This window comes from Ambystoma mexicanum, chromosome 2q (genome assembly GCF_040938575.1).
Source record: "Ambystoma mexicanum isolate Mex_15411 chromosome 2q, UKY_AmexF1_1, whole genome shotgun sequence".
Taxonomy (NCBI): domain Eukaryota; kingdom Metazoa; phylum Chordata; class Amphibia; order Caudata; family Ambystomatidae; genus Ambystoma; species Ambystoma mexicanum.
In genome coordinates, this window is record NC_090924.1 from 960,123,543 (window position 1) to 960,149,846 (window position 26,304).

The window sequence follows — 26,304 nt, forward strand, 5'->3', positions numbered from 1 at the left end:
GCGGGCTCAAAGAATGCCTGGAGCTATATTCTGCAGTGTGGCAAAGTGAGAAATGTTCTGTTCCTAACTTGACATCTTTTATTAGAGGTAATTTCAAATCTGCTGCAGAAAGGCAGAAGATAGGCAGAAGATTGATGGATCCATGGGTACAAGAGGGCTTTATGAAGCACATAATGGGACCATTCAAGCTAAAAAAAAAAGGAGCATACAAGGAAATTGTGCAAGTTAAGAACATGCTCGGGGTGAAGGTTACTTAAGTGAAAAGAAAAATTGATTCAGTCCATAAGAATTGGCTCACGTGGCAAAAGTTGAGGATATATCAATTATAGGGAGAAAAAGTTCTACAAACTTTAAGGTATAGAGGAAACTCCTCAATGACAATCCAGGGAAGCAGGAGAGTCTACAGGTGAACACCATAGGGGAACAGGAATGGATGGAATATATGACTGGCATATATGCGATCAAGGCAAGTATGCATTGTTGGTGCTGACTCTGCAGCAGCCTCGCTCATTATACCAGTCTTCTTGAGTCCTCCGCGGGTGCCACCTAGCATCCTTACCTGTCCCAAACTCCAATCATCACAGGGCCATCTTCCGGCGCAGCATCCACGCAGATCTTCATCTCCGGCAGCCTGCAGGAGTTCGGAAACCGCTCACCAGCTATCACCGACCAGCTGCACTTGCAAAGGGAATATAAAACACAAGGTGAGCAGGTCGTATAGACTATAACACATTAAGCAGCGCAACTCATGAACTTGGCGCAGTTTCTGGAACAGTCTACTTACCACAAGTAGGTCCTCCGTGATAGACATTTTTCATCACCACGTGCTCCTGGGCCATCTTCATACCTAGGGAGAGAAAGGACAATATACGGTTACAGACAATAATCATTGGGGAGAAATTACCACAAATGATACGGACAATAATCATAGTAATAAACCTACCATCAAGACGGAATGGTCGCAACCGGTCTGGACCTCCACACTCATGGCCAGTGACGCAACTAGGTCCATCCACAGCGTCCCTGTTGACGGAAAGCAGGACAGAGAGCCCATCATTTCATCAAAACAGGTGAGCTTGCATGGGCAAACTCTTGCGCACTACATTCTGGCATGAAAGGGTCGAGGGGGATCACAGCACCACCACGCTATTCTCACTGCCTCTCATCTTCTCTCAGGACCAGTACCAGCACCCCGGGTCCTCGATACCACTGCAGTTGGGGGAGAGAAGATTCAACTCCTGAGAGGGCTCCAACCGTGCTCCAACGTCAGCCTGGCCCCAGCTGACAATTGTGATGGATGTATTCCTCAGTGGCTGTGGTGCGCAGCTGAGTGGACTCTAGTCCAAGTCCAAGGTTCCCCATGCACTACCTCAAGAGGGAAGCTGTATGGTTGCTACAGGGAAGCAACACGTTTATGGTTCTTGATTCTGCAGAATGATGGTTCTCTTTCTGATGTCCATCTTGTGGGAAAGTAGAGTTTGGCTGCAGATGGCTTGAGCATGCAGATATCATCCTCCCACGGGTAGGAGCAACCCCCGAAGCATTTGGGTGTGATCATTGTACGTTGGAGTGCCCCTCAGGTGAACCTCTTCTCCTCGATTTTGAACAGGAAGTCTGAGTGGTGCTGCTGCAGGGAATCTCCTTGTCTGGAAGGCCATGGGACGCATTCATTGTCAAGTGGAACTTCAGTCTCCTCTATGCGTTCCCTCTGGTTCTCATGAGACTACAGAAGTTCTGGTCCATCTTGATCATGATCACCCCGGACTGGCTTGCAGAACATAGTACTTGGAGGTTCTGGACATATACATCTGTCCCTCTTGGCACCTTCCAGCAAGGCTGGACCTGCTGTCCCATTTGAGGGTGCCAGATCATGCACCCAAATGTCATCAGCCTCATTGTACATGCTTGGATGCGGATAGGCTATGGTACAAGGAGTAGAACCATTCTGACTAGGATTTGGATGTTTTCCTTTCTGCCAGGATTCCATCTATGCCAGCAGGTTGTCTATGTTTTCGGCTTGGTACCAGAAGCGAGGTATGGACACTTTGATCTTCCCTACCTAATCTGTGCTGGATTGTTTGCTCTTAGGCCCAGCAAGGGCATCAGATGAGCACTGTGAAAGGGTACCTGACCAATAGTTACCTCTCTAAAAGGGCTCCTGAGCAAGGCTCATTATTCACTGTCCCCAATGTATCTAGCCAATTTTTCCCATGACACTTGATTTATCTAGTGTGGTTTTGATCGTTGTTCTTGCTTTCCTTATGTTGTTTCCGTTTGAGCCTTTATATCAATTTCCTGGTTGAAATCACCTCCAGCTCCATCTGTTAAACCTCCCTACTTTTTCTCCAAGATCATGGTTACTATGATGGTAAGGCCGACATTCCTTTCCAAAGCTGTGTCAGACTTTCATCTCTCACAGAAGAGTCCCCTTCCTGTTTTCTTCCTGTGACCTCATACTTTTAAGGCAGGGGGGCGGTTTCACCACTTGGATCTATCACAGATGACCTCAAGAACATATCAACTTTCAAAGGCAGTTAAAGGGGCTTACTAAGGCCATCCCTCTCTCTTTCTAGTCTAGTAAGGGTCGTTCCTACTTTTGAAGAAGCTGTCTGACTGATCGTAATGGCCTAAAGGCAAAACCCTTTTCTCTGTTACTCTCTCTGGGAACAATCTAGGTGGTCCCTGATCTAAGTTTCCCAAGATACTGTTACATAAGACTTGGTGCCTTTCAGATATGCAGGCCCCATTTAACCCTTTCCATCTACACTTAGATATTCCTCTCCCTAAGGCTCTCTCTTGCTCCCTTTCTTCTTGTTCTACTCTTTTCTCTGTGAATCCACCCACCCTCTATTCTTTCTCTACACCGTGCGCCCTGTTCTTTCCTTCCCATGTTCCTCCTTCTCTATTACCTACCCCCACCTTCAGATCTTAACCTCTACTTCTGTCTCCTGCCTATACAACTACTACTCCCCCTTTCCACACTGCCACTACTCTCTGCTCTCTGCACTACTACTCTCTCCTCTCAGCACTCTGACAACCCCCCCCTCTTTCCAAACTACTACTCTCTCCTCTCCACACTAATACTTCTCTCCCCTCTTCACACTGGTAGTGCTCTCCACAATCACTTTCTCCCTCTCTCACTTCCGCAGTCACCTTCTCTTCACTCCTTACTCTTTCGCTATCAGTCTCCTTCACTCACCTTGCAAGCACACTCAAACCCATATACCACTTTCTCTCACCAACCAATACCTCACTTTGAACACACCACCAGCAATTCTTCTCCAAGCTCTTCTACACTCTCCATCCTCCCTGAGCTTCACCCAAATAACCCACACCTTGCTGTTATCTATCCCTCCTTTTATTCCCCTTTTCTTCTTCATTGGCTGTCTCCCTCAGCTGGCTCACAGGGTCAACCACTGCCTGTCCTTTTCCCCATGGATGGTTTTACGGGCAGTCCTGCCCTGTTTTAGTATGTGGGTCTGCCGATTTCAGGCAATTGCAGCCTGCTGCATTCAATGTCCCAGTGAGGGCTTTCAAGTGAGGGCTTTCTGGATGGTTTGAGAGGGCGGTTTTGGGAGTGAATCGCTCCGCGGCCCACTTGTAGGTAAGTACACTGTCTGCTGGTGAGTGTGTGAACATTGCTTGAACGGTGTGTGCACTGGCTAGCACTGGAGTTGTGCAGGTCATTTAACAGCTTGGCTTAGTTCGGCTGCTGCACGTTTTGCTTTTTGTCCTGTTTGCTCTTTGCAGTTTCTTTCCGAGTCTGGTTGCTTGCTTGCTGTTCCATCGCTAAGGTTGCTGGTACTTGAAGTCGTATGGGACAAACAGAAAGAAACTGGCCTGAACTGGGTAGTGCATCTATGTGATGATTGACAGTGTTCATTAATTATTTCAAACATGCAATCCCATGAAGAAAGAACAAAGGCTAGTTCCCTTTCAAATTCCACATGGCGGGACTAGCTCAGGGAATCCATGTGGTAGGCCTCCCACCACAGGATGAGCGGTGTTCCCATCCTCTCTTGACAGGATCAGCTCCCTGACCCTATCATACACCCTGAGAGGGCTTTCAGCGAATATGACTCTCCAGACATTAGAAAGGATGACCAGCCCTTTGTGAGTTTGTCAGCTCTTTGTGAGTGCCAGTGTGTTGAGGGCCGTTACTATGCAGCCCCTGTTCACCTGGGTTGTCCTCTGTATGTTAGAGCATTATGACCTGGCTAGGAAAGATGTGCCTGATGGACTCAGGTCCCATTTGACCAGCGGTCTGCCAGCTACCTCTGCATTGGCAGAGGTGTGTTCCTGTGCTGGACATATGTCGTTTGGCTACATTGACAAACCTGTTCAAGTTTGGCTAACATTTTTGTCTGGATTCATGGTGGGGACAGGATGCTTGTTCATGTTAGTCATCCTCCAGTGTTTCCTGCTGAAGGTCTGGTTCTTGCTCTCCTCCCTCCTCCCAGATCTGTACTGCTGTCTAGGTTGAGGAATCTGTGGTGGGGGGGACTCCATTATAAGAATATATTACTTGTTCTTTCTGATGGATTCGTCCGTCCACTGATTGCTCATCATCCTTCTAACCTGCCACTATTGGCAGATATAGTTTGTACACTTCCTGTTGTTCGGTCCTTCAGCTGCTAGGGAAAAAGGCGGAACCGAGGTCAAGGGGCGCGGCTGGCTCCAAATATACTGTCCCCAACATCACATCTGGCGTGAGGTTCCCAACAGAACATCGTCGAGCTGAGCCGCACTTGGGGGCTAAAATAGTTTCTGAAGGCAGTTGGTGCTGGGGAACATATACCTGAGATGAGAAATCTGTGGGAGGAAGGACTAATCCATCAGAAAGAACATTAATGTGTTCTTCTACATTTGTGTGCATAAGGAAACCTGGAATACTCCTCAGACATAAGAATGCATGTTAACATGATTCTGAGCAATGTTATTTTGCTTTTTGTGTACAAGTCTGATATTGTTAGGGTTTGCACTCCACGTGCTATGTTCTGTATACTAATGTGATTTTATTTGCATCCACACAGGCCGCATTTCAAGGAAGTCTGGAATTCCATAATGTCTCATTTAAATATCCTTCTCGACCAGATGTGGCCGTGCTTCAAGGTTTGAACCTGCATATAGAAAAAGGACAGACTGTGGCATTTGTTGGCAGCAGCGGATGTGGGAAAAGCACTTCTGTTCAGCTGTTACAAAGATTCTATAACCCCCTTCAAGGAAATCTAGTAAGTTATTTCCATATGTGGCTATGGCACTCCACTAACATCTTATTTGCTTGGCTTTGATTTCCTCCATGAGGAACAATAACCCTGACTACATATTTTACAATGAGGTATAGAAACGTCAAACCCAAAAAATACAGTATTGTGTATTTGTACTTAAATACTAGACTTTTCCACTAGAATGTATATTGGTTAAAAAAGTGGTATCAAAGAATTAGTATGGAGTGGGACAAAATAAGCCATTATCGTGTGGCTATTGGAAAAACAGAGATCTGGGTAGGACAATATATAACATAAACATACTATAATAGCAGTCCAGGCTTTGTGGCAGGGCACAGTCTACACCATTAATGTATGCCATGCTTCACAGGGTTGTGTGTACTGATTATGCATACCTAAGTAGGAGGAGGATTCTCTTGAGGCCTATTTTAAAAGTGTGCAGGCAGGTAATCAGGAGAAAGTTAGAAGCTTAAAGAGTAAACTGAATGATTATGGTAGACTACATACATATATAGCCACAGCAGTTAATCAAATGAAATCATTACTATAATACTACTTGTTACTTATTCACACACCAAGTCCAGGGAAGGCTGGAAGTGAAACCTACAGGGTAGAGAGAGTGAAGACAAATGATTTCAATGCTATTGTCTTTTCTGTTCTCCAGATGAATCACAGGGAAATGATTTCATAGTTTGTCCTATTTAGAAAGAAACTTGTTGGTACGGTTCATTGGGGCATTATTGCTCTGTTGAATGAAAGGATCTAGATGAGAGGTATTTGCTTGATGTCTATTGTTGACTGTGCCTGCCAATCCTCTATAGATAAAAAACTGAATTTGATATGTATTCTGGACTCCATGAGAAGCTGCTATTGAACATTCCCCTAGCCTAACGAGATGTGTTCCCTTTTTTTCCAGGACTCGCTGTCATGTGTTTTCAGCTCTTTATAAATAGCCAGACTCGTTTTCGGTATTCTAAGATAGATACAATTATTGTAATCTAGTCATCATCTTCATTGCAATGCCAAGGCACTGAGAGGTTTTCACTGTGCTCCATAAACCCGATAAGGGAGGGAATTCCCCAACCCAGCGATGCAGTCCACTTTGCCTCCAAAATGAAAATTGGAAGCCCTGCACCTGGTGTGTGCATCCTCCTTGGTATCAGTGCACTGACATCCTGGTGCTCCTTTCAAAATGAAGTCCTGCTACAAAAGCTTGTCCTCTTCCTCCAAACACTATTCTTCTTCCTCTCCGCTTTCCAGAAAAGGTCTCCACAAGACCATGATTGCAATGTCAGTACGTATCTCCATGAAAGAAAAAACAAACTTGGTGCATGTATATAGTATGGGGATAACTTAAACACAACAACTTCCACACCCATTATAGGAGAGGTGTTCAGGTTGAGCATGGTGGAAATATTTACCTATGTATCACTGCCAGCAGTTTCATCAGCTGCTTCTTTTTTTGGACACTGGGGCACAGTCTGAACCCCCCAGATATAGACACCTGGGCTTGGAAACAGAGCCAGCTTTTCCTCTGGTAACCTGGCCCCAACATCAGGTCCAGCCAGGGGAGTTGCTAGGTCTGGAAAAGACCCGGGGCTAAACTGATGTCAGAACCGTTGGGACTGGGGGCTAGCTAGTCTTTTGGCTGTAGCTCCTGAGATTCTATCCGGGGCTACAACCAAAAGATCAGGGGCTATAGCCCCCGTAGGCCCCCCTAGCAACGCCCCTGGGTACAGCACAATTCTTCTCACCACCGGGTCACTCACAATGGACTGCTACCAGCCACCTTAAACTGTGGCACCTGTTGTAACGTTGTCCCCACTGACAGTGGTGCTGCTGATAGCTCTCCACCCAATTTTCTGCAGTACTTAAGCAATTGGTCCATTCTGAAGGATACCACTTTCCCTATGTACCTCCTCCATTTAAATGTTACCTGAGTTAGTTTGAAAGCATTTCTGACAAGGTTCTCTTTTGAGCTGGAAGGTCATCGAACAAGAAGGGGTGAAGCAAATCCTACAGAGGATCTTGAAACTGGTGCTCCATATAAAGATCCTGACCTGGAGGTTGTATTGAGGGCCTTAAGGATTCAAGAGATCTACACATACCCCCCAATTAGATAATTAGATTTTGGAAGTGTCCAGGTCCATCAGAATGCAGATTTGCTTCTTTTCCTTCTGTGGTTGCCATAGCAGTTGAGTCCTTTTGACTATGTGACCATGGCTTACTATAGAAGTGTCCATGCTCTCAAGGACATCCTGGAGCATGGTTTTCCTTTAGAGTTGTTACTATCATTCACTGGTGTCCCATTGAGACAGTCCTAACCGTGTGGGACAAGCCTTTATTATTCTCTGTGGTGTCCAGGAATGTTTTATTTTAGACATAGGCTGGCACCTGTGGAACATGGTTTTGTAACTAGAGAGAGAGACAGACCGGAGTCTCAAAAGAACACAGGACGCCGGCGAGGTGAAAAGGGAGTTCTCCGTGGGTCCAGCTGGAGTGGGCCCGAACGCAAAGCAGGAAAGAAGAGACAAAGAGCACAACAGAGCGCACAGCCACCCCAGTACTGTTAAAACCGGAAAGAGAAGCCAAAGAATCAGAGAGAAGAACCCCAGTCCCTGGAAGTCCTGCTGGCATACCAGAGTCCCTCTGAAGGTAACGGGAGGTACGAGAGACCCAGAGGGGACTCCAGGCTGTAAATGAGATGGTTCGGGGACCCTAACAATTGTGTACCTAGCATCCGAGGAGAGCTTCCTTGTCGCAACAATAAGCCCACTGACTACCAGAGTTGTGTCGGGATGCTAACCATTGCAAATCAAGCAGCCGAGGAGTGCTTCCTCATCGCAGTGGCAACAATAAGCCCACTGATGGGTCGGGGACAGTAACCATTGCAAACCAGGCATAGGAGGAGAGTTTCCCCATCGCAGTGGCAACAGCAAACCTGCTGACCATCAGAAAAGGGTCAGAAACCCTAACAAGTGTGAACTGAGCAGACGCAGAGAACTTTCTCTTCACAGAGGTAGCAATAAGCCCACTGGCCACTAGAGAAGGATCTGGGCATCCGAGGAGACCTTCCTCAGCAAGTGTGCAAGATAAGGCCATTGAAAAACTTTGCTAACACTAAGTCAGGGTGGCAAAGTGTACATCAAGCTGAAGGTCGCGAGAAAGAGCTCCTTAGACACCAGGAGAAGGAACATACTCTAGAGATGCCAGGCCAAGGTAGTCCTTCACCCTGGTCTTATTGTGAACTGTACAGACCAATACCAGGAGAAGAGAGTCATTTTCCTGGTCCAGAACAGGGAGTTGTGCTGAAGACACTAGTGGAAGGGAGTCATTCCCCCTGGCTTTACTGTAAACTGTATTGACCAATACTAGGAGAAGGGGGTCATTCTCCTGGCCTAGGACAAGGAGTTGTACAAAGGCTATGTGGGACCCACAAGCCAGGGGAAGGGAGTCATTCCCCCTGGCATTCTTGTTGCAAGAGAACATTCTTTTAAATACTATCCCAGTATCAGGAGAAGGGAGACATTCTCCTGGAGAAGGTACTTTATGTTGGATTATTCTGTAGTTGTTGTGACAAAGTACGGTGGAGTTTGATTTTGACAGACGTTCAGACGGATCCTTAAAGTATTAAGTTTGAGGCAGGCATAACCACCTCCAGCTGTCTGAGAGTCAGACACTTCTCCAAGCATAGAGTTGGGGGAAGATCGTTCTCCTCGGCTGGGGCCTCCCTCTGGAACAGCCTCCCTGCCTCTCTCAAACTTGAGCAGAACCCCTCGGTCTTCGAAGCAACTCAAGTCCTTCCTTTTTGCTTCTACTTTCTCTCTTCCTCTCCCCTGCTGATGCACCTGACTGCTCCGTGCTCTGGTCACCTGGTCACCCTCTGAACTCTTGCCCAGGCTCCTGCATATCCAGTTGCCCTTGTACTGCTTCCGGGCTCCCCAGCACTTAAGAGTCTGTATCCACAACCCTACAGTCCCTTCTCTCTGCACTTATGAGCCACCCACTGGCTGCACTTATGAGTTAACTCACTTCCCCCAGGCACTTTTCCCCTTCCCCGCACTTGTGTGATCTGAATGACACAAGGCCTAGTAAGATTTATTATTTTGTCCTCCCTTTGTTTCCCCCTCCTTGTCTTGTCGCGCCCAGAAACCCTTGTGTACAGGTGTGTTATGAATGCCACATCATATCACATCATAAGGGGTAACCAGGGCCTAGATTGTCATTCCTAGAAGTCATAGGAGGATTGTCCTGGAAATGGCTCATCCCCTTTTGACTTAGGGACATTTGGGAATGGCAAAAACAAAGGTACAGATAATGAACAGGTTTTATTGGCCAGGGTTTTATTTACACTGATGTTAAGAACTTCATAGCCAGGTGCCCGCCTATGCCAGAAAACAGATCCACACTCCCTCCACCTGCTCTGCTACAAACCCTCCCTACAATAGAGGTACCGTTCTCCAGAATTTTTATGAACATTGTGGGACCATTAGAACCGTCCAAACTAAGGAATAAGTATATTCTAGTAATTCTAGATTATGCAACCTGGTATCCGAAGGCCTTCACATTGAAAAATAATACCTCACAACAGATTCTTAAACACCTAATCCCTTTTCTATCAAAGATGGGCTTTCCAAGACAAATATTGACCAATCAAGGGAGTATCTTCATGTCAAAATTGATTGTGGAAGTGAAGGAGATTTTACAGATAAAAACCCTACGCTCCTCGGTTTACCATCCTCAGACAGATGGTTTAGTAGAGCATTTTAATAAAACCCTGAAGAATGTGCTAAATAATTAGTAGAAGCAGATGTACATAATTGGGACACAATGATGCCTTTGGTCCCTTTTGCCTTCAGAAATGCCCCCCAGGCCTCCGTAGGGTTTTCTCCTTTTGAGCTCCTTTACGGACAAGACTCCAGAGACCTACTGGACATGCTCCGGGAGACTTGGGAAGAAAGGGAAAAGTCATTGTTAGCTATGTCCCAAACAGACCAAAGCTTTGAAGAGCACATGACTATCGTGCAGGATATAGTCCAGAAACATCTAGGGCAGGCCAGAGAAAGCCAAAAGATCTATTACGATAAGAAGGCAGTAACACGGTTCTTTTCCATCTGACAAACAGTATTAGTCCTCTTATCCACCTCCAAGCACAAAATACTTTCGTGATGGCACAGACCTTATGAAATATTAGAGAAGGCAGGTCCCTATAACTATAAGGTCACTCAGCTATGCAGAAGTCTCAAAACTGAAATACACCAAATAATCCTCCTGAAGGAGTGGAAGCAGGACGAAGAGGAGTCTTCTTTTGTCCTAATGGCACCTTGTTATCTGAAGAAAAGTCTGAATTTATTCTGGTCCCCTCTTATCTACCTGAGCAACAACAACAGAACATCCAGGATTTACTGGAAACATTCCTGGATGTCTTCAATAGTGAACCCGTGTGAGTGAAAGGGGTTAAACATTACATTTGCACACCCCGAGGTAAAGTGATTAACCTAAAGCCTTACCGAATTCTGGAGGCTAAAAAGGAGATAGTCCTCCAGGAGATGGAGAAAATGTTAGCAGCAGATATAATTGAACCCTCATAGAGTTCATTGTCATAACTAATAGTCCTTGTGGCCAAACCATATCAGTCGTGGATGTTTTATGTAGACTTCTGTAAATTGAACGCTGTGTCCCAGTTAGACAAATATCCGATGCCTCGGATTGACGACCTCATTGACAAACTGGGATCCGCTGTCTATAGCTTCATGATTGATCCAACCAAGGGAAGTTGGCAGGTGCCACTGAACCTCTCTGATAAAGAAAAGACGGCTTTTCCAACCCTCAGTGAATTATTTCACTTTAAAGTCCTTCCCTTTGGGCTTCAAGCCCCCAGCAACCTTTCAGCGGCTGATGAACCAGATACTGCAACCCCTTTTCCCACTTCTGCGGTGCATATCCGGATGACAAAGTGATCCACAGCAAAACCTGGGAGGAGAACCTATTTCACTTGTATGAAATCATGGCGCTTTGTTGAAAGTCGGGCATACTGCTAATCCCAAAAAGTGTCACCCAGCACAGTCGTTGGTATAATACCTAGGCTTTTTTGTGGGAAATCTCCTAGTTCAACCCCAATTGGGAATAGTCAGGGCTGTGCAGGAAACACCTCCCCCAAAACCCAAAAGTGACCTAAGGGCCTTTTTGGGGCTTACCAGTTATTACCAAAGGTGTATTCCTAACTATTTGGCCATAACATCTTACCTCACTGACAAATTGAAAAACGCTGAGCTACAAAAACTGTGTCGGGGCCCTGTAAAGTAGCAAATATTAAGTGTATTTTTGGCACCAGTGCCAATTTTTACCAGTAAAATGTCTACTCCTGGTATATCATTGATCTTACTTTCCCAAATTTTGAGGTCTGATTTAATAATCAGGGCCACTCCCCACCCCAGCTGTCAGTTCTATCCTGTCTTTTCAAAGAGTAACCTTCTGGTATAGCCAATGCCAAAGAAGGTCCTGCAGCTTCATGACTCCAGGTCTCAGTGAGGGCACAAATATAAAGATTGCGCTCTTCAATGTGCATGGCTACAACTATCGCATGTTTGAGCAAAGATCTTGTGTTTAACAACAAACATATCACTGGACACTAATGTCCCCTTTATTCTCCCTTTGATCTCTGTGGGAAGAAGGACTAATCCATCAGAAACAACATTACAGAGAGGTAAGTAATTTGTTGTACTTGATGTTGGTTTGCTCAAATGCCTTATGTTACATAACCTAGATTTGTTTCTCGAATCTCAAGAGATTTGTTATTTTTTAAATGTTTTCAAATGCCTAGTGTTTGCTCATGCTGAAATGTTGTGTTAATTCGAATCCCAATCCCGTGCTTAGAACCCACTCGCTGGTATTAAGCGTGTTATGAATGATGTTTTTGAAAGTGTTTTTAATTCTGCCGAAGTGTTCCCATATTCCACCTATCTGCGTTCCACGTCACGCTAACCACTACAGACTTTATTCACAAAACCAAGGTACAATGTTCCTGAACACGAACAATATTACCTGCATCAATTTGTTTTAATTGATGGACATCAATGGAAACTTCCATCGAACTGGGCATTGGAGCCATCGAACTGAGCATTGGAGCCACATGTTAACTTTGCTGGGTAAATTGAAGACCATCAATCACGGCACCTGATTACCCCAGGCAGTGAAAATAGGAAATTGTGCTGAGGTTGGTTTGCACAACCTACCCATACAAGAGATATCTGGCAGGACACCCCCACAACTTATTTATGCTCTATCAAAGTGGTGAACAGCAGTGGGGGCTCCCTCTGTAGTAAATTTCCCTAGTGCAGCTCTTGTTTGATTTTCAAAGTCAGTGAACACAAGGAAGTTACACGAGCCATCAAAGATAAGCTTACATAACATTAATGTTCAAACTCCCACATTCAGAAACTACCATCACCGCTTACATTTCTTGCTCCACCTCCACGCCAGCAACTCTTTCTGAATATCTGAAATAACTAAGTTCACCAGCATTGCATAATCATCCCCTTGACTGACTATATCCACTCAAGTCTTATGCAGCCTCACAATCACCTTACTCGTGCCCCTTTTCAATATAGCACTGTTTCATAAAATCAAGGCAAATCATAAAACTCCAGTTATCTGATTTGTAGCAGTGTTGCTGGGAATGACTCGTGCTTTTTTATGAGCACCACATATAACAATCTCTCATCAGCCTCACAATTCTGGACGAATGGTGTTGTATGTTGTTTCGACCTTAATCCTAGCATAAATGCCATGGTTCTTGTTAGACAAGTTTTTTTTATGCTAGCTCTCAGGAAATTCCACCCATCCTTTAGAAATCCGAGAAAATCAGAGGAAAATCTGTACAAACAAGTAATTACAGTTAACACCACTCAATGTTTGCGGTTTAGGTTGCTACAATAAATGAACAAGCCCCAACCGGCTGAACATGATCGTAGGATTGTGAAGGTCACTGTGCAGAAATACAGAACATCACCCACTGTTAATTGTCTGCACTTTTTCGATTGTCCTTCATCATTGTTGATCCTGAACAATAGAGCTGTTATTTATGATACCAATATTACATTCTTATGCCCCTTGATGCACACTAAATCCATTGTATAGTACAATATAACAGGCTGTCATTTTTATTTCTTTTAACCTTTTCGGATTTTTGGTGGTTACACACAAGCAGTGCTATATCATAGCACAATGTTTAAATGCATCTTAAACATATCTCCTTTCAATGCAACCAGGATAGAATGCCAATGTAGCCGAGTATTTACCCGCCCAAACTTTAGAATTGGATCTGCATACTATGTGTATATTATTTGTTTTCCAGCTATTTGATGGGATTGATTCAGCACAACTTAATATACAGTGGCTACGCTCCCAAATGGGAATTGTTTCCCAAGAGCCGGTGCTCTTTGACTGCAGCATTGCAGAGAACATTGCGTATGGAGACAACAGTCGGAGTGTGCCGATGGATGAAATAAAAAATGTGGCGATAGCTGCAAATATTCACACATTTATCGAGGAACTACCCGAGGTAATCCGTTTTCATATGGGATAAAAGGGTTTTCAATGTTGTGGGCTCTGTCCAAGGCGGGTTTCATGTATCATTGTACAAGTTAGTCTTTTAAGCAAAATGTACTGCATACACCGACTGTGATGGTACGGAAGTATTGCATACATCATTAAGACAGAAGAGCAATGCTGGAAAATTTCAACCTCTCGAATTTTCACCAGTTTCCTTTTTTCCATGTGCTGTGTTAAATTCCAAACTATTAGTCTGTTGATCAGAGAAATGATTAACTAATTATAACTAATTATAATTAAATATTCCATAAACACCTTTTTGCAGGATTTTATTAAATGTCCAAGCGCCCGACAAGTTCGGCCAAGATCATGAATTACTCTGGTTTCAGTGGATAATGAGACAAGAGTGCTAAATCTATTCCTTGGGACACAAATGTGCCTCCTGTCCTGCTAAGCAGGAACGGAATACTTAGAAAGAGATGCACATGAAGTATACATCTGCTCTTTAAGTTCAGATTGCCATATAGAATATGTTGTACTGATAACAATAATTAAATCAACAGGGGAGCTTGAAAATACAGTACAACTAAACAGCCATTAATACTACAGTGTGAGGGTTTGTTCATATTGAATCCATCCTATGCCAACCATACTTGATAATCAATCACGTGGCAAGATTGTTTATAAATTGGGATTTAGATGAGATATTAACCAAATGATCTTGTAACTGCTTTTCCCCCCGCTCTTAGTTATACAGCGTTTAGTCCTGGATTGCTGGTTGTATGATTAATCTGATTATTGTTTTGGGGTTTTATATTGTAGATATGTTTTAAAGGATGGGCTTACGGAATTACATTGTCCGCCAAATCTAAAATAGCAAGAAAGCATAGCAATCAACCACATACGTAACGGGCCTGTAGCAATGTCTTATACAGCTCCATATTTATTTGCAAAAACTGCAATGCTGTTAACCTGTCAAAAATACTCTCTTTTTACATATGGTTTTATAGTCTTGTATTGTTTTAATAGAAATATGACACACGTGTTGGAGGTAAAGGAACCCAGCTTTCTGGGGGCCAGAAGCAGAGAATTGCAATTGCGAGAGCTCTGGTCCGCAAACCCAAACTTCTGCTGCTTGATGAAGCTACTTCTGCACTGGACAATGAGAGTGAAAAGGTAATGCGTATTATGCACACATGCACATCAAGCTTCTATTTAATCTTTTTAGTTAAAATAAATATTTGTCTGAAGGATAAACACTGGGAGTGGAATTGTTTAGTGTTTGGCAAATATTATTCAACTTGCAATTACATATGATCTTGATTTCATTTTTTAAATTAATATTTTTTTTTCTCTGTAAGCACAATCAAAGGTTTCCTTCTGAAGATGGGATTTGCTAGCATAAAGTCATGTTAAGTGGTCCCATACATTCTTGAAACAGGAACCAGAATATCAGCTAGAATGCTGAGAGAGACCTCACACCACTTACATATTTGGAGTACCCAGCAATTTTGTTAAACCTCAACAAGTGCAAGCAGACACTGCAGAGAAATATTTATTTCAGGCAGCTCAATAGACCACTTAGATTTCACAGCCAAGTGCAAAGAGAACCAGTTTTAGGAAGCAGATATCACAAACAGCACAAATATATCATCAATACAAAAAGCAATGTTATAAAGACAGAAAAAACAAAGAAGATGTAGAAGACGATGTGATGTAAAAAACAAAAAAGGCCAAATGCCCGAAAAAGGTCTCTATAATCAGAAGGCTCAGCGTTGGTGGAACACATATGTATTTACCTAGATATGCAGCAAGTAATGAAGTTCCTTGCCTTATTCTGGGGACAGCTAAGGTGTTCAGTCAGTGTGCAAGGCGCCACTGTGAGCCAGTGCATGTTGACTCGGGGTGGGTATGGGTAGGATTCCACGGAGACACCATCTTAGTCCTCATCATATGGCAGGGGCCAATCAAACTGGCTCATCACAGGCCAGTCTGGCGCTGTCACGATCCGGACCAATGCCAAGGCTCAGGGAAGGACCTGGACCGAGAAGCTAGCTGCCTGGCGCAAATCCAGGCTGTTGCCTGTGTAGCCCCTTCCAAAATGGCCCCCGGGACTGGATCCGTTAACAGGATTCAACATGGCCACTAGAGGGCCATAATACAAGTTTCCCTGATGGTCTAGTGGTTCTGGGTGGGCCCAGGGCTATATAAACCCCACCCTGGGCCACACCCAGTGCTTAGCGTTTTCTCCGGCTGCCAGCGTGACGCTTGCCTGCCCCGGAGCTCCTCGTGTGAAACCAGCTCTGCACTGCGTGTCAAGACATCCTGAAACCAGCTCTGCACTACATGTCAAGACATCCTGAAACCAGCTATGCACTACGTGTCAAGACATCCTGAACCAGTTCTGCACTACGAGTCAAGACCAGAGCAGCACAGACTTGCGCGGCGCGAGGCAAGATCCATTGAAATACTCACCGGAACGTGTGCAGACTGCAGACTTCTTCCGGCTCTGTTTTCTTCACCATCTGCTGGATTCTTCTTGCGCCTCTGTTCTCCGCGCACCGCATCATCTGAAAAAAGACACAAAAAGACACAAGGGTAAGCGGAGATCGTTGTAACCGTTCTCATCCCGCCCACCACCCGTGCATTACTTACCAAGTCAGCTGGGCTCAGGAAAACGGCGTTGCAACTTCCGTGCCGACCCTGAATACCGTGCCTGGGGGGAAGAAAGCAGAAAGACATTAGCACGTTTGAACATTTACCCATACGGGAAGGGTGGATAGTGGGTGTTGCAGCTGGACTGGGCATTCCACTAACCGAGTGGAGCAACTAGTCATCCACCTTGCTTCAGTGAAGGAACTGGGGTGAAATAGAACTGAACTGGTAGAAGCCTCAGTGAAGGAAAACTGGGCCACAGCATAACCACTAACTGGAAAGACATTGGCGAAGACGCCTGGAGGCGCAACGCAAACCAGAATCAAGCTTTCCAGATCACTCCTGCCTCTCTGACCACTGGGTGTTTGGAACCTGCAGTGAGCAGAGGGGAGGGAGAGTTTTGGGCAACATCAGGAGGTGTGCACAGACCGGACCAGGTACTCCTGCAGGGCCCCAGAGGTAAGCGTTACAGGCAGGCCAGAACTTAAAGCTTTGAGACTGCCCTTGTGAGACCTTGCAAGGCAATATTGGTACATCCGCTCTCCCACTGTGAGAACCTGAAGCTCTCTCCCCGAGTAGACCCAAAACTCCAGTACAGGTAGAGAGCTTTCCCATGAAGGGAAATGTATTTCTCTTTACTCAACGATGGAAGTGAGTGTCATGGCACAGTTGCACCTTCACCCTGTACAACAAACAAGACATTTCCCTGGGATTGTGAGACCTCTGGTGAACTCTGCGCTCTAGGAATGCAATGTTGCTATTTGGCAACTTCCAGAATGCCAAGCTTATGTTGGGGGAAACAAGTTTCAGAATCATGGTTCCCTGGCAAGAGATTCTTATTCTGGGAATACAATGTTCCTATTTCCCCAGCTCAAAGTGGAATAGAGAAACAGTGTTTTCAAAGTTTACATTTTTTCCAGCCCTACCTCACCTTCTGGAAAAAACAAAGACCTCATCAGAGCACAGGCTGCACAGGGGTGGATCAGGGGAGAATGATAACAATTCATGAATGGACCACTTATAGCCTAAATCTAGGTCACTAAATCGAAAGCAGCCCCAGGTGCATCCCAGAACCAATCCCAAGCCTCACACACGACAGTTGCAGACTCACTGGAAGATCCACCCAGGAGGAGGAGGGAAGGCAGTATAAAAGCGACCAGACCCTTTTGCTTAGTGTGGGTTGCAAGTGCCGGAGTCTCACATTTGAAGAGTATCGACATCTGGAGAGTGGTGGATGGAGCAAAGGCTGGAGAGATAGGAGAGAGGAAGAGAGTGGATAGGTAGCAGCAGAGGAGAGCAATAGGTGGTAGTAAGACCTAAGAGGGTCAAGAGGAATTGGTAACAACGGAGAGAGTCAGAGGTGTGAACTAAAGGGATGACCGAGGTGGTGTGAATGGCAGAAGGATGATGATTGCAGTCAGGACCCAGTAAGTCAGGAGGGAGTGAGGAATAAACCTCAATGCAGAGGTGATATCAGAAGCTGGATGTGAGTAAGAGGAGGTATCATTAGGGGAGAGAGAGATACGAAATAAGTGGAGGAACAAACGCCACAAGATGAAGGGTGTAGTGAGGGTGGTACAGAGGAAGTTGGATGTGCAACACCGCAAGGTTGGGGGTAGGAGTCACCATCTGGAGGAAAAGGTGGTTTGAGGTAATAACAGCTGCCAGCGAGATCAGAGCAGACTAGATAGCAACATCCCGGGAGGTCGAACGAGAGAAGACCACCAAGAGGTGAATGAAAGAGATAGCCAGAGTAGGATGTTTTCAAAGGGCTTGGTCATCCCAAGCCAGGACCAGATGTTGAAAGGAGGAATGAGATAGGGTTGCAGAGGCTACAGTGAGATCAGATAGATAAGGGGATGAACAATCAAGAGGAAGCCCAGGCAAATCGTACCCATGCATCTCTACATCCACTGACCCATCTGCACAAAAGACTTTATACCAGAGTGAGCACAGGACCCCGGAACGTTTGCATCTGATTCATACTGGGTTCTGGTCACCTTTAATCGCACAATTTCCAGAAGGGGTGTGCTAACCCTTTTTTGAAACGTTAGCATTGGATTTGCTTCAGAGTCCAGGAAGGATTAGGGACCCTAATCCTGCAGAAGAGAAGTTAAACAGGACAAGAGGTGGCTCGCAGAGATTTAGGTTATTTTATTAGATAAACAAGAAGAAAAAAGAAGGATGGAAAGGCATTATGCATCAAACAGCTTAACTATTAGAAGATGCAGTACATCTCTGATCCATGTAGTTGGTCAAAATGTCGCACAATTGATGGGATCTACCAAACTGTTCTTAATTCCCCATTCAAGTATCACATTGCACCATCAATCATCAGAGAGTATTTCAGGTTCCTTCAATAGATGTCCATTATCTGTGTTTAAAACATCACCTGAAGGCCAGAGCCAGATGACTTGCCAAGACGAGGATGTTGGACAAAGACCAATTAAGATCAGGTTTCAGTGTTATGTGAACCAGTGTACTCCATTTTGCCAACGCAGAATCCCAATGACTATCTTACACAGGACATAACAATACCATAGGATCCAAATCAGTTGAGGCATAGGCACCTCTTGTACATGTATATAGACTGCAAGTTTGTAACTAGGCCAATTTTTTATGCAGTGTAATAATAAGAAAGCAACCGCTTCTGGTGATGCTGAAACAGTCTATCAGTAAGGCAGTGCCTAACTGTGGTCCCACGATCCAAGTGCCTTTAAATCTGCCCCCAATCGTTTTCTGCAGAGATTAGGCTTTTTATAATAAATTGAGGTCGCTTTGTTACCCAAAAAGAGCTGTGTGCAAAGATGATACCTGGGTTCAGGGACACAATGAGCTACCTTATGTTTGAGAACACAATCTTTAACATGTAAAATCTACAACATGTAAATGCTAAAAGAAATAAACTCTGTAGAGCTGATATTCTTAATTCAAAAGATAAATCACACCTTAAAAGCTGTCCCCTCGTAGATAAACTAGCCTGTGCACAGATGCTTAATGCTTCATCAGAAAATAGGTTGGGTGCCAGGTAGACCCTTATTAAACCACAATTGGTATATATGTGTTTTTTTTTAAGATGCCCAGTTTAGCAGAACTTGATGTCACCCGATGCACACTGCCTGGTGAACAATGTCTGCAAGAATACAGGTGCATCGGACCTATCCTCTATTAGCTCTCTAAGCCATTTCATCTGAGTTGCCCAATTGTAAATCTGGAAATTTGGTAGGGAAATCCCTCCTCACTCCTACTGAGCTTATGCAAACTGTACTTCAGCCTTTTTCCATTCCAGATGAAGTTAATATAGCACAAATGAATAGGGATAGCTTGAGAAATATACAGAATCCAACCTTGGCAGGTAACCATTTTAACCAGATTACATCTTCCCAATATTGGCACTTAAAAGAACTTCAGTGATAAAACATAAATAGTATGAGTAGCTTTTCTCAATTTACAAAAAACAGAGAACCATTAGCATAAGGTTTTGTGCCCACGTTGGTAATAGATGACACTAAAGCCCCTTCATATTTAGGGCAGTTTAGAATAAAATATTTGGTCCTGTCTCTATTTAGTCTGTACCTGAAACATCTCTTTGTCTTGGAACAGAAAGAGGCAGTTTTGACGACTATGATACAATGCAGCATAAAGAGCAAGCCCAACCTCCTCACTTCTGGGAATTCTGAATGGAATAACCTCTTTGTCTTGTCTAATAAGCTATGCAAACAGCTCCAGGAACAAGCAATTCCTTGTTCTTTGCATTATAAGGAAACACTTTGATTGTTGGCCTGCTACTGACACAGGCTTCCAGATTGATTTATAGGTGTTGAATTGCACTAACCAAATTACACTGGAAAGTGGATTGCGTACATTCTTGCCAAGAGGAACCTATTGCCCCCCTGCCAAATGCTTTTTCGGCATCCATAAATGGGCATGATAGGGATACGTTCCACTGCACACCCACATCAACTGGTGCAGTAGCTAGATTTGTAGTCTCAGCAGTAAAACAACACAGCATAAACAGGTTTACATTACTATATATCAGATCCAGTCACCCTTGCTAATCAATTAGCATTACTAAGAAAATATGTTATTGTAAAATTGTCTAGGATATTAGGCAGTAGGATGTACTTAAGCCTAGAACTTTCACTTAGTTTGCCAGGCCGGAAACAAGGGGGCCGGTGAGTTTAGCGGCACCCTTGTTTCCGGACCGGCAACAATGTAATGAGGCCCAATATCTTAGTGGCCAGACCTTTCTCTATTGGTATAGGCAAAGATCTTCACTCTCTTGTCAGTAGGTTCATACAGTTCCTATGTATGTGATTAGAGTAAAATGCTGTGTTTTTTGTTACACAGCTTTTTAAGCTCAGCCATAGCAGCTTGGGTCCAACCAACCTGCCCAGGCGCTTAGCTAGAAATGAAGAATGCATGCGTATAGTCAAACACTTTGACATGTGTGGGCAAGCTATATTTAGTCTAGGGTTTTAGCTTGTGACTCCCTAATTGCATACAATGTAATTATTCGTTCATTGAGTCCAAGACAAAACAGTATGATTTCCACCCTTATTAATCTCAATAAACTATTGAATGCTATACTGATATGTCCAAACAAATCCACACGTTTCAACAATAAGGGAGAGTGGTCTGAATTAAGAATCCTCATTCCTCATGTCTACATAGGCTCTGTCTGAAAAGTAAAGAGTAGTGTTGAGAGAGGGAAACAAACATTTCTGTAGGATAAGCCAAGCACCATAGGTACACCAAACATTAGTTGTGAAACCCAATTCATTAAAATCCATCCTTATAGGTGTCCCATTTCTTTCTGATCCAAGTGACCAATCACTGACTAAATCTGGTACCATCTTACAATCCCCACATATCAAGAGACAACAAGTTTGATTAGCAGAAAACATGAGAAGCATGCCTAGATCGTCTAGGTTAGGAGACACCAGTTTGAGCTTTAATGACATCGGGTTGAGCATATAAGGATTCATTAGGTATTGCACAAACAGCCACCTACCATATTAATCCACCCTAGATATTGTCACCAAACATCTATCAGAGTAGGTCAGGGTAGAAACTCCTGGAGGGCTACAGGTTGCCCATGACTATGAACAAAGAATACTTTACATTTCCCCTATTCCTTTCCCACACATCCCCTCAGCCTCTGAGCCCACCTGTGATCCACGCCCATCAAGCCAACACCCCTGTCCTAGTCCATAGCCCAGGATGTATGTTTCCTGGGATGAAGCATATGCAGGGTTTCAACTAGAATCTATTGTAACTACAGTGTTCACAGTCGACACAGCTATAAGTTGATCGCCTGGCCCACCATCAATACAATATTCCACATAATTCCAAAGCAGTAAACTGGACCAGAAAAATGAAAAACTAAAACAAAACTACTAGCTTATTTAATCAGTATCCTTTTGAGGATCACCAACCTATCAATCCTCCTTCATAGAATATTTTGGCTAGTTTTGAGTCAGAAAAATCTAGGGATCTCTAATGAATCATATTGCTGTAAATAATTTAAACCTGGCCAGCAGAGCAAGAATTTGGTGAGGTTGCTGTCCCACCTCTGCCTTGCTGCAGGCCCAGCTTGCTTCCTTCCATCATGGCAGTTTCTTTTTTCCCTTCCTCCCACACCATACCTGTTAGCCCTTGACCCTCCCTGCCAACACCCCCTGCCTGCCTCTTTCCCTGAAACTAGTCCGTGATCAGAGTCACTTGACCAGTCCTTTTTCACAGGGCTTAGAGAGTATTTCTTTCTGTGCAGTACCTTTCCTGGCCGTAGGGGCACAAGTTTATCCTGACCCTGACGGACAACACATTAGTCATGTGTTACCGCAACAAGGGCGGTGGTGTTGGTTTGCTGCCTCTGTGCAGTAAGCAACGTGACTGTGGTTCTGGGCTCTGGATAACAGAATTTGCTTGCCAGCAATCCATCTGGCTGGAATGAAGAATGTTCTCTCAAAAACCCTGATCAAGTAGTCATCAATTACCCACATCTAGTGACTGTGTAAGGAGGTTCTGAACTTAAGTTTTGCCAACTGCTGGACCCCTGACGTTGACCTCTTCGACCCCTGTGTTCTGCTTAAGGGAATCTCCCCCAAACTGGGTTCTGCGGGACAAATTGATTGTATAATGGCACTTCTATTTCCTCTTTGTATTCCCTCAGCTTCATCTCCCACTTGTCTTCAGGAGACTGAGGTTTTGGTTCCACTGTTGTCATGATTGCTCTGGTCTGGGCCCAGATGACGTGGTACCTGGAACATCTGGATATGTCCACCAATCCTTCCTTTTGCCATCTAGAAGAAGTGAATCTGTGCTCCCTGTCCGATGGCATGAAGCCTTAGGTCTCTCAGCTTTCATTCTTGGCCCTGAGAGACTGAGATACACGGAATGGGACTTGTCTGATTAAGTCCTGGATGGTCTACATTCTGTCAATCGGCTGTCTACCAAGTCAATCTGCTGCTGTAGTTCTGGTAGTTCTCTGCTTGGTGCTGTGCAAAGGGCCTGGACATGTCTAAACCCTCTTATCTTGATTGCTTTCTTTCTTTACCCTAGGAGAGCCATTACTGTAATGGAGTTTGCAGTATCCTTGGATCCAGGGAATAATTCCCTTCCCCTGGATTATTTCAGAAAGGATGTTGAAAGTGTCTTTTCCAAATATTGATCCCTAAAAGATGGTAGGAATGTTTCAAGACGGATAGCGAAAGTGTCTTTTCCAAATAATGTACTCTTAAGGATGGTAAGAATGTCTTTTCCATGCAAAGCTTGCAAACATGTCTCTTTTATACGACAAACTCTCCAAGGATGGCAAAAGTGTTTCTTCCACACAAGGGGCCTCATTACGGGTCCAGCTGTAACCGTGCTGGTACTACTGGTGGGTTTCCGCCGGACCTGAACATATTTTCCGGCGCCTGACTTCCCGGTAACACTGGGGGATTACGACCCTGATGGTCCGGAAAGGCAGGTGCCAGTAAATTGTAATTCCCCATTCCCATAGAGTCCAACTGGACTCTATGGGAATGGGGAACACAGAAGCACTGGCACAGTTGTTAAAGGTGCTGGTACTTCCGTGATGGTCTACATACCGTGACCGTTGTGCCCGGCAGGGTCCGACCTGTCGGGCACAGCAGCTCCGACATGCAGACCTGTAATATGCCGGTCTGGACACACCGGTGCCGGTAAGCTTACCAGCACAGTTGTTTCTGGACCGGCAGGCTCAGAATGAGCCCCAATATCTTTCTAATTATGGCACAACTGTCTCTTTTATATAACAACTTCTCAAGGATAACTTCTTGGTATACTCTCCTGCCAGGAATTCTTCAGTAGATTCTTTAAATCCCCTGGTATATTGGTATATTCTCCTGCCAGATACCTATTCACAACGTCTTTTCTTTTCATATACTTTTCAAGATTACCTGGTATACACCCCTGCCAGGGATCCCCCTCTGGGTTTTATAGATCCCCTGGTATATTCTCCTGACAGGTATCTTTTCCCCAAAGGCTCACTGCCTTATACACTCCATTTACCAGGACTTTCAATGTTCTCTTAGTCTTTTAGCATAGCGCAGTTGTACTCCTGCACTGTCTATACTTCATTGGCTTTAGATACTACTTGTTCCATTTTTCCCGTATTGCTATTTCATATATGGAGACTTGTACAAATTCTGTCTTTCAACTTCTTCATTTGCTTGTTCCAACTTTCCCTATATCGGCTTCTCAGACTTCATTAACATTTATCTATTTGTAATAATATTTGCTCCAACTTTCCCCATCTTAACATTTCCTGCATCTTTCCTGAGCCTCCTGCTGCTCCGGTAAGAAATGCTGACAAGCGGGAGCTTAAAAAGCTCTACCTTCTGCTGCACAGTCCGTTCCCATGTGACTGCCTGATCTTGCGGTCCTGCTTCCCGCTAAGCCCGCTCTCATTCTCTTCTCTCCGAATCCTGATTGAAAGTGCAAGCCATTTTTAAATTTCCCACAACGCTGATCTCCATTGTAACAATTAGTCTGCATGTATGGCTTGGGGTTTCTTTCAATCCATACTAACTCTTTCTTCCTCTTCCTCGTTGTGATGCTGGAAATGCACCGGAGGGACAGGGCCTCTGTATCCTTGTCCTTTACTTTTTATTGTGTGTTCTGTCATGTTTTCCATGCAGGAGTTCATGTGGGACTCCTGGCGCTGCAGCTCTCTTTTGGTTTGGTGTACAGACCGATGGGATACCCTTATGGCACCCATGGGTGGGTGTACAACCCTGTGCCCCTAGTGTATGTTTTTGGGCACCTGAGGGTGGCCCACAGAGCAGGGTACGGGCTGGTGGCAGTTCTGTGCTGAAATGACTGGTACCCTGAGCCTCCTCCATTTTGGGATGCCCAGGTCCTGTCATTGGAATCGGTGGATTCCTGACGGAAATAAGATGGCCCCCAGGGCCCCTTGCCTTGCATCGTCTATTACCTTGATCTTCCCGAAGTCCCGGGAAGCCCTGACTCTGCCCCTACCACCTGACTGGCTGTTGGGTAGAAGTTCCATATATGGTAGTGTGGGGAAGTGCCGATCAGACTGGCTGGAGCCTTCCCAACCACCGTATGCTGTGGGTACGCCTGTGGGTGGGACCTGGGTGAATGGAGTGTGTGATGTATAGACACTTCTTGTTGTGGATGTCTGGTATCTGGTATTTGATACAATGATTGAGACAGCCCTGCCCGAAACTGGTATGAATGCAGTGTGTAGTGTTGAATGGCGTAGTACTTGTCCGAATCAACATTCTGTGTTGTGAGTGTCTGGATGCAGAAGAATGGCCTGAATGCACTGTGCGCCTGATTGGCTGTCTGACTGCTGAATGCCCTTCTGAGTGATTGGTTGCCTGAGTGTGACCCCGCAGAATGAATGGGAGATAAACTAGTATATCTGGGGGCCTCTGACTGCTAGAAATCGTTCAGAAGCTGAAGAGTAACTGGAGTTGAAACTGAAGCTTGACCTTGAAGCCCTGATGCAAGAGAAGAATTGCTGTTGCTCTACTTCGCCGATCTGAAAGCAGTTGTGTCTCCAAGAACTGATCCAAGAGAGGACCTGGTAAGGAGAGCTCTTCCCGAGCTACGAGGGACCATCGTGCACCAGCTGATCTTTGCCAAAGCTCCCTGGTAGACAGACCTATGAAAGGCTGCCAACCGGAGACGGCGACTGCCGCAGAATCCCAGAGAGTAGCACCCAGACTGTTGTCCGTCACCGTCGACGACCACCGTCGCCGACCGGAGCCGCAGTGCTGCCGTTGCCTAACAACATTTGATCCAAGGATGCTCTTGTCTGCAACGTCGAGCACTTTGTCCTGCCGGAGATAGTCGAGGCCGCTGACGCGCCGAGGAGTACCCACGGGTGGGTTTCCCGCCACCTAAGGACCACAGAGACGCCGACGACTCGACGCCCTTGCGGGGCCACAGTTCTTCAAACTCTTTGCGGTGCTGAACTATCGACATCGAGGTGCCCCACACGCCTCTTCCTTGCAGGACGTCTATGCTCCGTCGTCGACGAGCACCGCTAGGAACGAAGCTGCCACTTCACTGCCGTAGTTCACCCTGTGCATCGCTGGACGTCCGACGACCCTTGGCTCCTGCCTTAAATGGAGTGCACTCAAGAAGGGCTCTCAATTTCCCGACGAGGAACGCTACAACACCAGGTACTTTGGGGTTGCTGAACTATTGGAAAGACTCTTGTGAACAATATATGGACTGGGCTTGTGATATATATTTATTCTACAGGTTGCCCACGTGGGGGATCTCCACACAGAACTGTGTCTAGTTGGTAGGGGCCAGTATTCTGCCAATTGTTCTAACCAACTGCTTTCCTCTTATATCTATTGTTGGT

The 26,304-nt window shown here is 45.1% G+C and overlaps 1 protein-coding gene across 2 annotated transcripts in view; it reads left to right on the plus strand.

The window, feature by feature from the left end:
* The window catches only part of LOC138569869 (ATP-binding cassette sub-family B member 5-like), a 1,230,756-nt gene that overhangs the window by 1,173,345 nt on the left and 31,107 nt on the right, over positions 1 to 26,304 (plus strand). For both annotated transcript variants that reach the window (XM_069648261.1, XM_069648260.1), the window contains 3 exons: positions 5,034 to 5,231; positions 13,585 to 13,791; positions 14,811 to 14,957. In XM_069648261.1, the coding sequence (XP_069504362.1) occupies positions 5,034 to 5,231; positions 13,585 to 13,791; positions 14,811 to 14,957 (552 nt within the window). The remainder of the gene's footprint in view (positions 1 to 5,033; positions 5,232 to 13,584; positions 13,792 to 14,810; positions 14,958 to 26,304) is intronic.